This window comes from Tupaia chinensis, unplaced genomic scaffold (genome assembly GCF_000334495.1).
Source record: "Tupaia chinensis unplaced genomic scaffold, TupChi_1.0 Scaffold000318_1, whole genome shotgun sequence".
NCBI classification, from domain to species: domain Eukaryota; kingdom Metazoa; phylum Chordata; class Mammalia; order Scandentia; family Tupaiidae; genus Tupaia; species Tupaia belangeri.
The window spans coordinates 4,963,988-4,978,743 of NW_006159811.1; the positions used below are offsets into that span (position 1 = coordinate 4,963,988).

At 40.9% G+C, this 14,756-nt stretch overlaps 1 protein-coding gene and 1 pseudogene across 1 annotated transcript in view; both read right to left on the minus strand.

The window, feature by feature from the left end:
• Positions 1-14,756, minus strand: part of FRAS1 (Fraser extracellular matrix complex subunit 1) — a 321,939-nt gene that overhangs the window by 50,431 nt on the left and 256,752 nt on the right. Inside the window, 4 exon segments of the mRNA XM_027773018.1 lie at positions 9,684-9,831; positions 10,272-10,432; positions 12,218-12,562; positions 13,797-14,043. Of these exon segments, the coding sequence (XP_027628819.1) occupies positions 9,684-9,831; positions 10,272-10,432; positions 12,218-12,562; positions 13,797-14,043 (901 nt within the window).
• On the minus strand, positions 2,676-3,533 carry LOC102470424 (60S ribosomal protein L6 pseudogene; annotated as a pseudogene).

A 14,756-nucleotide genomic window follows, 5' to 3' on the forward strand; every position in this document is an offset into this window, starting at 1 on the left:
AGAGGGTAAGTTACATAGATTTTCTGAAACTTGGTTTTTTAAAAATAAATAAACTAGAAATCTTAATATCTAACTCATAGAATTGATAGGAGTCAATTTAATGAGATAATATATGCATGGTGTTCAACACAGTATCTGGCTCAGAAGAAGCTTGCATTTTGGTAGGAATTAATTCATTATGCTTTGTGTTTCCTTCCTATCTTCAGGCTTCTTGATGTGAAGAATCATTTTTATCTCTTTGCTTACTACAAGACCTACTGTAAACCTCTTCTCTAAGCAATTTTCCCAGGACTGGTATTTTGGTGACTCCTGGTTATTCAGTTATGAATAATGTAAAGGGTCACATGTCAAAGCCTCCCGAGGTAGATTTAGTGCTTGAGGCTGAAGGAGGCCAACCCTAGCATTGTAATCTCTGATTTCTGGCTGCTTCCTGAATGTGCCCTGTCAACCTTATAAGGAAGGGACACCCAAGGATTCTGCAAGTCAGCAGGTAGAAAGCTGTTGGTCTCCAACCTACCTCAGACTATTGGCTTTGGCAAAAGTTAACCCATCCCAGGGGCCAGGTGTTGGTCCAGTGGAAGTACAACTGGACTCACATGGGAAAGGCCCCGGCTTTGTACCCTGGAGCCTCCTTGAACATGTTCAGGGCCAGCTGAGACTGGGGTTGAATCGTGGCATGAAGAACCTGCTGGAGATGCCTGTCTCTCTGATTCTGTGTCTCTCTCATGAAATAAATAAATACATTTTAATAAATAAAACCCAACCTATCATCTAAACAAAGCCTAAACATCACCAATTGCTAAAGGATACCTCTTGAAAGGACATCATACTGAAACGAAAATGAACGACTTTGGCATTAACCTACATGTTAACCAGTCAGGGCTCATCCAGTGAAATGATGTATGCTATTAAAGCCGTGTGGCGGGAACCAGCAGTTAGCGTAATGGCTATGTTGCTGGACTCCCACATAGTCGACTGCGGTTCCCATTCCGGACTCGGTGGTTTAAAACTTACCCCGGGCGCGTGAGCGTGTGTGCCCAAGATCCCGAGAGGAGAATGGAGGAGAAGGGATTGCGGCATGACCATCCCCCCTGGGGGTGATTTCTCACTTTCTGTCTCTAATGTCTCTCTCTGTCTGTCTGGCGAGCGCACGTGCCCTATAGCAAAAATCTCTACAAAAAAAAGCCGTGTGACAATGACCTCACCTATATAGGAGGGTAAGAAGGAAGTTTGCTGGCCCAGCTGCAGTGCTGTGCTGCTAGGGCTCTGTGCTCTGCAGGCTGGGATCACATGGGAAGCCTGTGTTCAATTCTTGTACAATCTAAAGGTCATGCATGGTGGCATGCACCTGTATCCCAGTGACTTAGGAATCTGAGGCAGGAAGATCTCAAGTTGAAGCTGGCCTCAGCAATCTAGAGAGACAGTAGTTAGAAAAGAGCTGGGCGTGGTAGTCTGTGCCTACAGTCCTACCTGGGAAGAGGCTAAGACAGAAAGTCTGTGACACAGTGAGACCCTGTCTTTAAAAAAAAGAAGGAAGCTCATGGGAGGCAAAAACAACTCAAGGAAAGGCGCTTTTCTGCACACAGTAGACATGTAAAGCATAGGTTCCTTTTTCTTGCTGACCTCACAGATCTCAAGTCATGAGCAAGTTAAAAGAGTAAAGACGTAATATTGAGGTTTTTGTTATGCATGAATCAACCCCAAATTCCTCTTGAGCTGTAAATGAAATGATTCCTCTTCTCCTCTTTAACAAGGTATTCACCTTTACTTTTATCCCTATCTGAAAGAGAGAGGAAGAGGGAGAGAGAGAAAGCAAAGGAACAGAAACTTCTCATGACTGCCTGCGCAGAAACAATCCCTGCCTTTAAGAAGGCCTCAGTCTAATAAGGGAGACTGAGGCAAGAGAATGAAAGACAACCAGGCAAAAGCAGGGAGAGATCGATACACGGTGTGCATGGGTCAGGCACCACGTTCAGGGCTTTCATAGATCATTCTCTCAACAACTGTGTAAGTCTGTCATCTGCAGAGGGTTATGGCCCTAGCCCTGGGGGGGTCAGTCCTGCCTGGCTGCAGAACCCCTCTCTTTCCACACTGAAGGATTGGATGAACATGAAATGGAGAATATCCCCTGAAAATTCATGGGCCTGCCCTTGGTAAAATGCACTTATTGTTAGCAGAATATTTATGGTCCATGGCAAATTTATAGTTACCTTTTATCTGTGTAAGTCTTGCATCCTGACATAGGAGGTGGGATTCTGCTCTTCAATACCCTGTAACCTACATGATGTTGAGCTCCAGTCTTAGGTCTAGAGAATATTTTGTAAACACTATAACCCTGCAAATTTTTTTTTTTCCTTTTTGAGAGATTTTTGCTATAGGGTATGTGTGCTCATCAGAGAGACAGAGAGATAAAACATGAGGAATCACACCCACAGGAGTGGATAGCCGGAATCTTTTCTCCTCCATTCTCCTCTCAGGATTTTGGGAACACATGCACATGCGCCTGGTGTGAGTTTAAGCAACTGGGTCTGGGACTTGAACCATGGTCAACTATGTGGGAGTCCAGCAATGTAACCATTATGCCATCTGCTGGTCCCAATCCTGAAAATCGTTTTTTTGTTTGTTTGTTTGTTTTTAATATGATCAGTTATTTAATTAGGTTCTTAGTAAAAAATTTAGAGCACCAATTTGTGAGGATAAACTCCATTTGTAAGGGCAAACACGGATCGCAGGTAGCCCTGGAGCTGAGGAACAGCTTTGATTTTGGTAAAAATCTGTGAGTCCACAGCTTTCTGATGAACCTTGCGCTGCTCGTATTTCTCCTTCTCTATGTCAAAGGTCTCATCTTCCTGGTGTCTGGGTTTCCACAGTTTCTTTTTCTTGAAGTAAGCATCGGTAAGGTGTTTGGAGATTTTTACTTTGCTAATATCAATTTTCATGGAGGTGGCAATGACAAATTTCTGGTGTGTTCTTCACAGTGGAACTCGATTGAGAACCAGTGGTCTGGTCATGAGTAGCAAATCACTGCTCAGCTGCTTCAGGAAAACCACTCTCTTGCCTCTGTGGCATCCAGTGAGGATGATCAGAATGGTCCCAGGAGTGATGCTGGCTTGCAGCTCTCTCACATGCTGACTGAAGGGTTTTTTGCCGTGGCTCAACAGCTTTCAAGGCATATCTTCAGTGGGATAATACCTAGGCATTTTGCACAGTTTAACCACCCGGGTACCACCATTCTTGTCTCCACCAACTGGTTTTGTGACAGTTGTAAGAACCTTCTCCTTCTTTTTCTTTTCGATCCTGGATTTAGTGGCCGAGTATTTCCTCCTGTACGCAGCCTTCCTGGAAGACATGGCAGACGGGGAGTATCTGCTGAAGCCCTGGACTAGGACGGGGTTTCGGCTGCAATGGGGCTTCCCCTTCTTGGGCTTTTTAGCCTTGGGGTCACCCTTTTTAACCTGGCCACTGGCATCAGCCTTCTTGGCTTCGGGTTTCTTCTCCTTAGTATCCCGCTCCACAACTTTTTCACCTGCCATCTTGTATATTGGGAAAGAGAACTCCAACCCTGCACATTTTAATGACTGACAAAGAGAATGTAAGCACCAGTGCCTGGAATGCAATGGGCACTTTACCAGCCATGTTTAGGAAAAAGGTTTAGGAGAAATCCTGTCTCTGGCTTTCCAGTTCATGTGTAGGTATGACACACTTGCACACCCAGGAGAACAGAGCAATTGCAGCTACACTTTCTTGTCTTCCTCAGTCAGCATCACTTATGCCCATACAGAAGTCTAATTCCAGGTATCAAAGCAGAAGAGGTGATGAAATACAGGAAACTATTCTGAGATGAGCTATTTAGATCATTTAAGGTCATAAAATCAGTCTAGTGGAGCTAAAATCACTCCAGAAGGCCAAAAGATGACTTTGTATGGCTCTTGGGTGGTGGCTAGCTAAGCACTTGACACACAGGGCAGTGACCAGTTAATGCTGCAATACAGAGTCAGCAAGACAGGGTATGAAACCAGATGGGACTTGGATGGAATAGGGCTGGGTTCTAACACCGGCTCCCTCATCTCCTCTCCATGTGATCTTACACAAACTATTCTACCCAGTTTCATAAGCTAATAGACCATTGTAAAAGATTACTATTATTATAAATAATATTTGTAAGATCTTTCTACCCTAGAATGTGCACATTCAATAGACTCAACAAGTTGTTACAGGGAAGAAATAAAGACGTAAGCACTGAATACTACAGTGTGTTACTGAAATAGGTTTTGAGACTTTTTTTCCCCTCTGGGGTCAGTTTTTGGCTGAATATATGTATTGCCGTAGCCTCTCTGAAAGATAGAAAATAATATGCTTGACACATTTGTTTTCTAAGTTGGTAACTCTAATGCCAATCAAGGAAATACTAAGAAAAACTTAGATAGACTCTCCTGTGTTGAGCAGAGTGCAATGAGAATTCTATGTGGTTCTAGATTCTCCTTGATAAGTGCAATAAGTTATAGACGTGTTAAGAGGAAAAGAAATGACCAGGTAATAAAGTCTACTATGTGCAGGTAGCACAGTAGGCATGTCCATATCTCTCACCTAATTTAATCCTTACTATAATCTTGTAAGATAAGTACATTAGAGGAGCATTAGTTTAGATGAGCAAAACGAAGTTCAGTAGCCTTAATCCTATGGTGTAAGGCCTAAGAGCTAGGAAGTGGTGGGGCTGGGATGAGACTTCAGGATTTGTGACCTTACCTTGCCATTTTATCAGGGGGAAATTAACTATCCTTTTCTACCAAAGAATAAGAGGCCATTTTAATAAAAAGAATAACCAAACTGCCTTCTTTCTTCTCTTTAAGCTTCACTAAGGGGAAAAAATAATTACAGTTTCTACTACTGCACCAAATAAAACCATGCCATAGGTGTAGGAGCAAAGAGAATGACTTGGAGCAAAAGTCATAGAATGCTGCTGGTTTCTCCAGGTACTAGACTTGGGTGACATGTTTACTCCCCTGGGCCTCAGTTTCCTTATCTACAAAACAGAATCACAGTAAAACCATGGGATTATGAGCAAACCCAAAGTTTAATGGATCACTCTGTGCACTCCAAAGTAAAATGAATATAAAATAGTGTAATTATGATAATCTGGTTCATAGTTAAAAAGTTACTATTTTGTAAGCCACAATCCAAAGTGTAAAACTTAGAGCTCTAAAACTTCTGAAGAAGAACATAGGAAAAAATCTTTATAACCCTGGAGTAGGCAAAGATTTCTTATTGGTTGGAAAGTCATGACATAGTTTAGTATAGAAAGACATAGAAAAATACATTATGACTTTCCTGACGACCTAATAGATACAACACTGAAAGTCCGATCCACAATAGTAAAATGAATAAATGGGACCATTTCTTTTTTCTTTTTCTTTTCTTTCCTTTCTTTCTTTTTTCTTCTTTTCTTTTCTTTTTTTTCTTATTTTTTATTTAAGGTTTTTGTCATTGGGGGCATGCAATCACTGGAGAAAGAGAAACAGAAAGAAACACTCTGAGAGAAAAAGTGAGAAATCACTTCTGGTGGGAGATGGCCATACCACAATCGCTTCTCTTTCATTCTCCTCCTGGGATTTTGGGCAGGTGCACACACGTATCCAGCATGAGTTCAAGCTGCAGGGTCTGGGACCTGAACTGTGGTTGACCACGTGGGAGTCCAGCACCTTAACCACTAAGCTACATGCTGGCCCCTGATAAGTAGGACCATTTCAAAATGAAAAACTATTGCTCTTTGAAAGATACTGTTAAAGAAGCTGGCAGGTGGCATGGTGGTTAAAGGCACTGGATTCCCACATGGCTGACCACAGTTTGAGTCCCAGAGCAGGCGGTCTACTTTCTCGCTTTCCTTCTCTTTCTCCACCCCTCTCTAGTCAAATTAAAATAAATGAATAAATATATAAAACAATTTTTTAAAAAAGGTACTGTTAAAAATCAAAAAAGGGACCAGCAAATGGCGTAATGGTTACATTACTGGACTCCCAAGTAGTCGACCGTGGTTTGAGTCCCAGACCTGGTGGCTTCAAATTTGTGCTGGGCCCATGTGTATGCATGTCCAAAATCCCAAAGAAAAGAATGGAGAAGAAGGGATTGTGGCATGGTCATTCCCCAGGGGAGTGATTTCCTGCTTTCTGTCTCCACAGTAACACTGCAAACTCAACAAAAGAGATTACATGAGACTATACCGGCGAAATAGAATTCTATGACTTTTTTCTAAAACATTACTGACTTTCTTCTATGCTTTGTCTTCCAGATTTAAGGATTTTTTGTTTTCTTTTGATTTGTTCTTTCAGCAATTTGTTAAAAAACGAATTTTTTAAATTGACACATAAACTTTTTCCCCTCCTAACCCCTTTGCAATTGGAAAATATTTGTGAGCATTCTCATTTTGTGGCAGAATGGTTATTTTTATAAGTTCAATAATACAATAGTATCTGTCACCTTGCATCAGAAATTGAATTCTTATGGGGCTTTGTACAAATAACAGATCAAATTGAGATTAACCTAATTTTTTTCCAATATGCTAGTTTCACCTCTCTTTAGTAAAAGGGGAATACAAAGAGGAAAAAAAGATGTTTCAGAAGAAAATTATAATGTACTTGTCACTAGATTCTAGCTTTGTCCATACTTTATGATCTTTTGTAAAACAGTAAGATGTGAAAAGAAAAAGTTTTGTATGGAAGGGAGAGAGGGGGAAAGGGGAAGGAAAAAACTGGTAGAAGTATGCTTAATTGACAAAAAATGAGAAGCTTGGGAACCAGCAGTTAGCGTAATGGCTATGTCTCTGGACTCCCACGTAGTCGACCGCGGTTCGTGTCCCGGACCCGGTGGCTTAAAACTCACGCCGGGCGCGTGTGCGTGCATGCCCAAGATCCCAAGAGGAGAATGGAGGAGAAGGGATTGCGGCGTGACCATCCCCCCTGGGGGGTGATTTCTCGCTTTTTGTCTCTATGTCTCTCTCTGTCTGTCTGGCGAGCGCACGCGCCCTACAGTGAAAATCTCTCCAAAAAAAAAAAAAAAAGAGAAGCTATTTGCTGATGACAATGTATATAGTAATATTTTTTGTCTTGACTGACATGCATGACATTTGTGTTGGAAGAAGAAATGTGTACTGTAAAGACGTGATTAAATGTAAATACATTTTTAAAATGGGGAAATATTTAAATAATACTTCACTAAAAATTGTATGGATGGCAAAAATACATGAAAATATCTAGTGTAACTAGTTATTAGGGAAGCTGTATTAAATTTCACTCCATGTTGAATCCTTTTCTTCCTAACACATCTGTAATTCATCAAACTTTCTAATGAAATCACAAAGTACCACTACACACCTACAGAATAGCTTAAAAAATACAAAAAGATAATATGAGATACACACTTATCATATGATCCAAAGACCCTACTCTTTTTTAAAAAGAATTATTTATTTAATTAAATTAATTTATTTTTAAAAAGCTTTTGATCAGAGAGAGACACAGATTGAGAGAAGGAAAATGAGAAAGCAAACCACCAGATCTGGGACTCAAACCATGGTTGGCCATGTGATCATGCCCAGTGCCTTAACCACCTCACCACCTGCTGGCCCCGTAGCAACCATACTCTTAAGTACTTACCCCAGAGAAATGAAAATCTATTTTCACACAAAAACCTAAATGCAAATGTTTATAGCGATTCTAGCCATAATTGCCAAAACCATAGAACAACCGAAATGTCATTCAACAAGTGAATGATAAACTGATACGTCCATATGATAGAAAACCAAGTAAATGGAATGAACTACTCAGATAAGTAACAAACATGGATGACTCTCCAATGCATTTTTCTAAGTGAAATAAACTAGACTCCAAATGGTACTATTACATGGTTCCATTTACATGGCATTCTGGAAAAGGCAGACTTCAGGGACAGAAGACAGATCAGTGGTTGCCAGGGCATGAGTTGGGGATGAGAACTCAGAGAACTGTACACTAAAAGGAGTGACTTTTCATTTATGTAAGTTATTCCTCAATAAATCTAGCTTTAAAATGAGATACCATAATTTTGGCTACACACATGTGTATATGCACATACACAAAGAAGTAAATATAATTTATATATGAATAGCTATTAAAATTTTAATATATATATATAAAATTAAACTTGAATGTGTATGTGTGTGTGTGTATTTTTTCTCTTGAAAAGTAAACACAAAAAACCACTAGTTAAAATGGTTGTCTTCAGGGAGTCAAACTGGAAGATTGGGAGACAGGGTAGAAGGAATATTCAATTTTCATAGTATACCTTTTTTCAATTGGATTTTTTTTACTACTACACACATAATACATAAAATATTTAAGAATGAAACACAAACATTAAAGATTGCTCTGCTGAGCTGACTATTTTATTTGGGGGACTTTTTGACCACTGAGTATAATTACTGGGTCTATGGTCAACCACAGGGGACTCTGATGAGGGGCCTCCTTTTTTTTTTTTTTTTTTTCATTTTTCGAGAGATTTTTACTATAGGGCACGTGCACTCACTGGAGAGACAGAGAGACAGAAAGTGAGAAATTACCCCCCTGGGGGGATGGCCACACAACAATCCCTTCTCCTCTATTCTCCTCTCAGGATCTTGGGCATGCATACACAGGTGCCCAGAGTGAGTTTTAAGCTGCCAGGTCTGGGACTTGAACCACAGTTGATTATGTGGGAGTCCAGTCATGTAACCATTATGCCATCTGCTAGTCCGGGACCTTCTCTTTAGGTTGAAGGTTTGACTCAGTCTTCTCCAACCAACTCTAGAACCCACACAATGAATTCTAAAGTTCTGGCAATTCTAAATTTCATCAACTGTTCCTGAAAAGCAACCATCCTTACCTGTTAATTTTCATATTACTTAGGTTATGCTTTTGGCAATGACCGATATTTTGTTCACATACCTGTCATTGATAGTACTGCCAATATTAGTTACTTAAAACAAAAATCACACTACTCTTCTGCTTATCAGCATCTATTTCTCCTTTTTGCTTATAAAGTCCTTAGTTTGGAACATAAAGCTTCTTAGACCTAGACTCCAACCTGTCTTTCCAGTTCATTCTTCTGTTTGCCTCCTCAGATGCTTAAGGCAAAAGAATCTCACTATTCTCCAAATACACTTTTATTTTTAAAAATTTTATACTTTTTCTATACTGTATCTCTTCAATTGAAGTAGGCTTCCCTTTCTTATCCAGTAGATAAACTTCTCGCTCACCTGAAGACTATCCCTCAATGTCACCCTTTGTGGTATCTTCTTGATTCCCTCACACACAGTTACTGCTCAGTTCCCCCTGCTCCCATAGTACTGAATTTATAGCACTATCAAGTCATTTATCATAATACATTCTAGGTTTTCTGTTTAAGAGTCTGATTCACCAACTAGACATTGAACTTCTTGAAGAACGGGCCCAAGGTCTTTCCTTGTAGATTCTCATACATCTCTTTGTGCCTGTAAGGTACCAGAAACATAAACAGTTCTCTCCTTTATTTCTATGTAAAATTGTGGGCGGGCACACACTGTCCTTGAATGAACACATGAATGAGTGCCAGTGTCACATACATGGAAGTTAAGGGAAAGAAAATAAAACCAGAAATCTATTTTGAAGCACCAGCTGGTATCCCTAATCTCTTACCATCTTGGAATGTGTCATTAATTGCGATGACAGCCTGGAAGGGTTTGGTCAGTTCGGCTCCTTGTGCAGAGCTGAGGAAAACCACAAATGTCTCCAGTCCTTCAATTACTGGATATTGAGTGTCATCCAAGATAGTCAAGGTGCAATACTAGAAAAGAAATGAAAGCAAATCTTTACAGAGGACCCAACACCCAATATCCACTTCCTTTTGAGAGAGTAGGACAAAGGTAGCAACTTGCTCATCTTTGGTGGTCTTAAAGGAAGATTCTCTTAATCCATAAAATGATAATTTGTTTATTGCAATCCCTAGGTATTTATTTGTTCCTAGATATTTACATCAAACAAACAGAGTTTCTCTCCCAAATCTGAAATGCTGGATATTAATGGTGAACCCATCACTTGGAAAAATTTTTTAAAGATCCCCTCACCAATTTGTTTTCCTGTCTGTATATTTATGCTTTTAAGAAAGGAAAGAATAACATTGCAAGCTTAAAGTCCTCAAGATAGCTTGGGAAGCAGACTAAAGACAACACTAGCAGCCCCACCTGGCCTTATGACTTGGTGGTGCTGGGACAGCTGTGTCCTCACCTGTTCAGTGATACCAGGTCCAAACTCCACCTTCCTAGAGCTGGGAACATAGTCCACTCCTGGAGTGGCAGAAGCTGGGTCTGAGGGCCGCGTGGCACACCACACCGATGTGAAAGTAGAAAGGTCAGTACCATGGCGGATAACTGGAATCTTCACTGTGCCTGGATTAAGATTCATAGATTTGATGGTCAACCTGGAGCCAGAAGTCAGTGGGGTTTCCAAAACAATGCTCTCCCTCAGTGCAATAGCAGCAGCTTTACCCCACTCAATTTGTCTACTCCAACATCAGTGATGTTCTTAGGCCTCCTCTGAGGGAGGCTGAGAGGTGTCATTTTCTCTCTTTTCACTGACACTAAGATCAAGAAGAGACCTAGAGAAAGAGCCTCATGGAGGTGGTGCTGGAGAGGCAGCCCTTAGGGGAGAGTAGTCTCAGGGCTTCACAAAGGAGACTATTCCCCAGAGATGAAGTCACACTTAAGGGGTTGTAGGGCCCATTGAAAAGCATCTCAAGCCTATTTAGGGAGAAGAAACTCAGAGAATGGGGCTTTAGGGATGAGCTAGAAAAGAGTCAATTAAGGAGGAACCAGTTAGGGGACTCTATGGGGCCTGAAGTTGAATGTTCCTAATTAAATGTTCCTAACTGGGTTGATTTCCCTATTTTATCCCAGGGATGCACACATCATTGCCTAAACCATATGGGCTTATTGTCTATCGCAGGAATAAAACTCATCTTCTGGTCCATGTGACGTCACACTTTCTAGTGTCCTAGAGACACTTAGCTAATTTTAGGGTCAAGGTCAGAAAAATACTATATATAAACTCCATCAATCATCACATTTTCCTAGGCCATATTCTACAAAGGACATAGTCATGGCTGGTCACTGGTGTGTGGGAAAGGAGATGTGGTGTAGTATAAAGGTCTAGGGTCTAATCCAGCTTAGTCATTATATCAGCTGCTGAATCTCTGATCATCTACTTAATGTCTATGGGCCTCCACTTTCTTTTCTATAAAGTATTATTTTTATTTTTTGAAAGTTTAAATTTTTTTTTAAAATTATATAGGGCATATACACTCACTGGAGAGACAGAGGTATAGAGAGAAATCACCCCCCAGGGGGATGGCCACTCCACAGTCTCGTCTTCATTTTCCTCTTGGGATTTTGGGCACACACATGTACCCAGCATGAGTTTCAAGTTGCCAGGTCCAGGACTTGAATTGTGCTCAGCCACATGGAGCCCAGCACCTTAAGCACTATGTCACCTAGTGGTCCCTATAAAATGTTATTTTTTTCATAAAAGACAAATTGAGAGTGCGTGGAATGCACATGGCATAGTGCCTGGCATTCAGTAACAGCTCAAACATAGTTTCCAGTGTCCCTAAGAATCCCTTCAAAGAGGTGAAAAGCCTTGCTCTAGTTCAGATCAGTAAAAACTCAACACAGCTGCTGCCCTCTCTGCAGCAAGAGACAAAGGACTTCAAGACCCTTGTGGAGCCACAAGAGGGAAGGAGCCTAGGTCTCCGCAATTCGATGCAGAGATCGGTCCAGCAATGCCTTAGGCTGTTACATGAATGAGAACATTCTGTTGTGTTAAGACACTGAAGCTTTGAGTTTGTTTGTTTCAGCAGCAGTAGTACACTGAATAACTCACCTCCATCCTGGACAGTTCACATCTCTCTCCTTCACAAGCCAAAATGCCTTCCTTCTGAACCAGAAAGGTCAGCCACTGATGCTCAATGTCATAAATAAGCAGACCAAGACAAGTGAATGGAACTCTCTGTTTCACTACCTTCCATTCTTGGTCTTGATGCCTGATGTTATTAAAAGCCTCAGACCAACAACAGGGGCACTGAGGAATGGTATTCTCAATGCTTTCAGGACGCTCTCAAACCTAAGGAGAAACTTGTTCAGGAAAGATTGCTGGAATCACAGAGGTGCTCTCATTACCTGCATCCTCACTGACAGTGAAGGCGGTGTTGCTCAGGGACACGGTGGAGGCATCATTGGGACCACCAATGAACACCTTGGCCATCGCCACCTTTCCAATGCGGGCATTGTCAGAAGCATCTGCCAGGACAATCTCAAACTCCTCTTCCTCTTCATACTCACTGTCATCAATGAGCATGACATCACAGGTGGACATGGTGACACCAGGTCCAAATATCACACGACTCTCAGCAGTCCTCCCTCTAGATTTAAAATCAGAGCCTGATTCCAGAGCATACAGGCTACTCCCCATAGCTGACTTAGGGATCGTGTAGCAAATTGCAGATACAATGCTGCTTGAATCTCCTGAAATACAGATGGCAAGAAATCCAAAGCATGTGAATCGATGTTCCTCAAATTTTAAAATCTCTTGTGCTTAATGAGCTTGGGTTCCCACATTCCATCACTATTTCTGTTAAAACTCTGACACAAAACCTTCCTGAACTGCAGTTTCCTTTAAGCCTGTGGTATAAACCACTTGAGGATTTAACATACTCCTGATACTTCACCAAACATCTTAAAATGGATTTCCTATTCTGTGAATTTTGTGCTCTGTTAATTCACAAGACTCATTGCCCACCATCTAAGACCACAGCGGGTGGAAAGACAAGCAACATATTTGGTACTTTAAGAAGCAAAGTAATTGTGTCCTGGAGGTAGTGCTGTGAGCACAGTTCACTGCCTTTCCGAATAAACTTCTGCACTTTAATTCCCAGAGAGAAACAAGCTTGTTTAAAAAAAGAAAGACAAAACAAAATAAAACCCATCTCTCTGTGCAAATGACTTTACCTGGTAGTACTGCTACTTCGCTGGGCAACACCCTGTACTGGGCCTACCCTAGTGATCCAGAGAAGTCAATGGGGCTTTTCTGTTTTCAAAGTGGCATTACCAAGGTTTTGTGCTATCTACATATTTGTTCCCAATACTCAGCCAGCACATTCAACAAAGAAACCTAATATCATCACTTACAGTCATGCCATGGCTTTAAAGAGGATTTAATGTCCATGTATTAAAGTCTTAATATCACACAATCGTAAAGTTATACGATCTTTGTTTTGATCTTCAGCCCCTCAGGAATTACCATTTATTTGTCACCCACAGTTAATTTTGCATCTGAGCTCCAGATCTGACACTCATGCAGGGAACTCTTTAAGTACACTTTGCCTCTCAAGAACTCAGATGAGGAGCCAGTTCTTATGAACTGTAACTTCCTCCCAAGGTTACTAATTAAATATTTTATGGATTGGGTGATTGATTAAAAACAGTAAGTTCATGAATAATTTGCAAGGCTAAATATAACCAGTCTCCTCGTCTTAATTTAAGAATAAATGAGAGGTCTAAAAACTTGAACTAAGAAGAGAGGCCTTCTGACAGTATGCACTATGAGTAGAACCATCTTTAGGGCTGTCGTGGGAATTAATTACATATAAAGTATTTATATACATGAGTTAACATGATACATGGACACTTGGTACAGAAAAGGGACTCAATAAACATCAGCCATTATTACAGCTCCTTGTCATCTTTGGCACCCACAGACCTTTTCTTTCAACTGGTGCAAATAGGAAACCAGCACTCTCGTTGACCCGGTAGGTCTTCTTATCGAACTCTAATGTAGGTTCATCCTCAGTGTCATTGATAATGACCTTCGCCTGAGTGAAGTCCCCTAAGAGGGCATATGCTGGCATGCTGAGCTCCACAGTGAAACTCTCAACATTCTCAAACACATCATCATCGTTAATGACAATGGTGCAGGACTTGGTGTCCTCCCGCTCATCAAACTGTACCTATCAAAGGAAACAACAAAACATTAAGGTGTGGTTTACTATACTGGGTTTGTTTGTTTGTTTTAAGGTTTTTGCCATAGTGCATGTGCACTTGCCAAAGAGACAGTAAGAGTAAAAGTGAGAAATTACCCACTCCTCCCCCAGCCCCGGGGAGGGGTGGAGGATGGCCAAGTTGCAATCCCTTCTCCTCCATTTTCCTCCCTGGATTTTGGGCACACATGCACAGTGGCATATATACACTACAGAATACTACTCACCCATAAAAATGAGACCCTGGCATTTGATAGAAAGTGGATGAATATGGTAGACTTAATGCTAAGTGAAGCAAATCAGACTATGAAAGAGAGGCATTGTATGTCTCCATTTAATATATACCAAATGTCGGTACTCTAGGACAGAAACTGAAAGACTGGAAAGTATAAAACGATGGAGAGCAACTGTGGATGCTAGAGACAGTGTGGGAGGAGGGTGAGAAATGTGGGGTGGAGGGGTGGGGAGGAGGGAAAGAATCAAGAGGGAGAAAAAGAAGTAAAAGATTTAAGGGACACAAAAATGGAAAATTATCAGTTGATGATAATGTGTATGGCAATACCTCTGACAGGTCTAAAATACAGTATATTTATACTGGGAAAACTTACTTTGTATTAAAGCTGTAAAGATACACAGTGATTGAATGTAAAATAAATAAAAGAAAGAAATAAAGACAGCAGTAA